Below are 1,536 nucleotides of genomic sequence, written 5' to 3' on the forward strand. Positions count from 1 at the left end.
AGAAGCATCTTAAGGAGTTAGTGAAAGAAGGCCATTAAGAAGACTTTTTAGTATATCGAAGATCGTGATGCTGCCAGGAAGCCCGCTCCGAATGTCATAAGGATGAACGTCATCCTAGCTGATCCGAAGAGTTTGGGATGACCAGTAAAGAAAAGAAGAGAAAGATCAAGCAAGCGACAATAGTCTCCCAAGTCCTAACTGGCTCCCTAATTGAGGAAGATGATCCCGTCATCAGCTTCTGAAAAATGGACTTGCTCCGGCTTGATCTATCACACAATGATGCCTTTGTCATCATCATTCAAGTTGTACAAGCAATGGTTGACCGTATTGATGTAGATGAAGGCAGTGTAGTCAACATACTGCAACTTTTAGTTGTCCAGCATATCGGCATGGAGAACCTGATCAACAAGTCAGCCAGACCATTGACCAGCTTTAATGGATCAACTTCAATCACCGTGGGCACAATAGACTTAGATGTCTATTCTCCATTAGTGGTCAATACACAGACTTTCATGATCATCGAGGCAATCTCCCCTACAATGGTATATTAGGCAGGCCATGGCTAAGCAAGATAGATGCATTCTCTTCTTCTCAGCATAAAAAGATACGCTACTCAATCCATGGGAGCGGTATCAGGTAGATCCACAATGATCAAGCGATGATGAGAAAATGCTCAGCCCAATGGTTGAAAGGAAGCAAGCAAGTGGAGTTCATTCCCGTCACTTTAACAAAAGAGAAAGGGAAAGAGCCTATCACTTCCAAATAGCAATGATCAAAGCAGGATCAAGAAGAAGGGGTTTGCCTTAAGGCTTCTACTGAAGAATGATGAAAGCCCGAAAAGAACGTCGAACTTATACTTATTGATCCTGACAAGTCAGACTGGAAAGCGCGAATCAGCTTGCGACTTAGAGTAGAAGAGAAAATGAAGCTGACCACCTTTCTTTAAAACACCAAGAATGTGTTCGCATGGTTATCATTCGACATGCCTGGCATCAACCCGCAGGTCATCTGCCACAGGCTTTATGCCAATTGAGCTAACAACTCAATCGCTCAAAAGAGACACAACTTCTCTCCTGAATGAATTGCCATCATCGAAGCCAAAATCGACAAGCTCCTGGCTGCCGGCTTCATTGAAGAGGTCTCCTACTCTAAGTGGCTAGCCAACATTGTGCTGGTGGTGAAAAAGATCAACACAAATGGAGAGTATGTGTAGCCTACACAGATCTCAACAAGGCATGCCTAAAAGACAATTTTCCTTTGCCAAGAATCGATTAGCTAGTGGATTCAACCTCAGGGAATCAGCTGCTCAGATTCATGGACACATACTCTGACCACAATCAAATCATGATGCATGAATCCAACAAAGCAAAGACTTATTTCATAATCAAAAGTGGTACCTATTGCTACAAGGTCATGCTCTTCGGGATGAAAAACGTTGGAGCAACCTACCAGATGCTGGTGAATAAGATTTTCAAGAAGCAGATAGGCAAGACAATAGAAGTCTACGTCGATGATATGTTGGTCAAAGCACCTTAG

At 43.0% G+C, this 1,536-nt stretch overlaps 1 protein-coding gene across 1 annotated transcript; it reads left to right on the forward strand.

The window, feature by feature from the left end:
* The first annotated feature begins 245 nt into the window (after positions 1–245).
* On the forward strand, positions 246–1,536 carry LOC117630291. Its single transcript, XM_034363033.1, has 2 exons — positions 246–542; positions 1,411–1,536. Exons 1-2 carry the CDS (start codon positions 246–248, stop codon positions 1,534–1,536), a joined length of 423 nt encoding a protein of 140 aa, XP_034218924.1.

This window comes from Prunus dulcis, chromosome 6 (assembly GCF_902201215.1).
Source record: "Prunus dulcis chromosome 6, ALMONDv2, whole genome shotgun sequence".
Lineage (NCBI taxonomy): Eukaryota > Viridiplantae > Streptophyta > Magnoliopsida > Rosales > Rosaceae > Prunus > Prunus dulcis.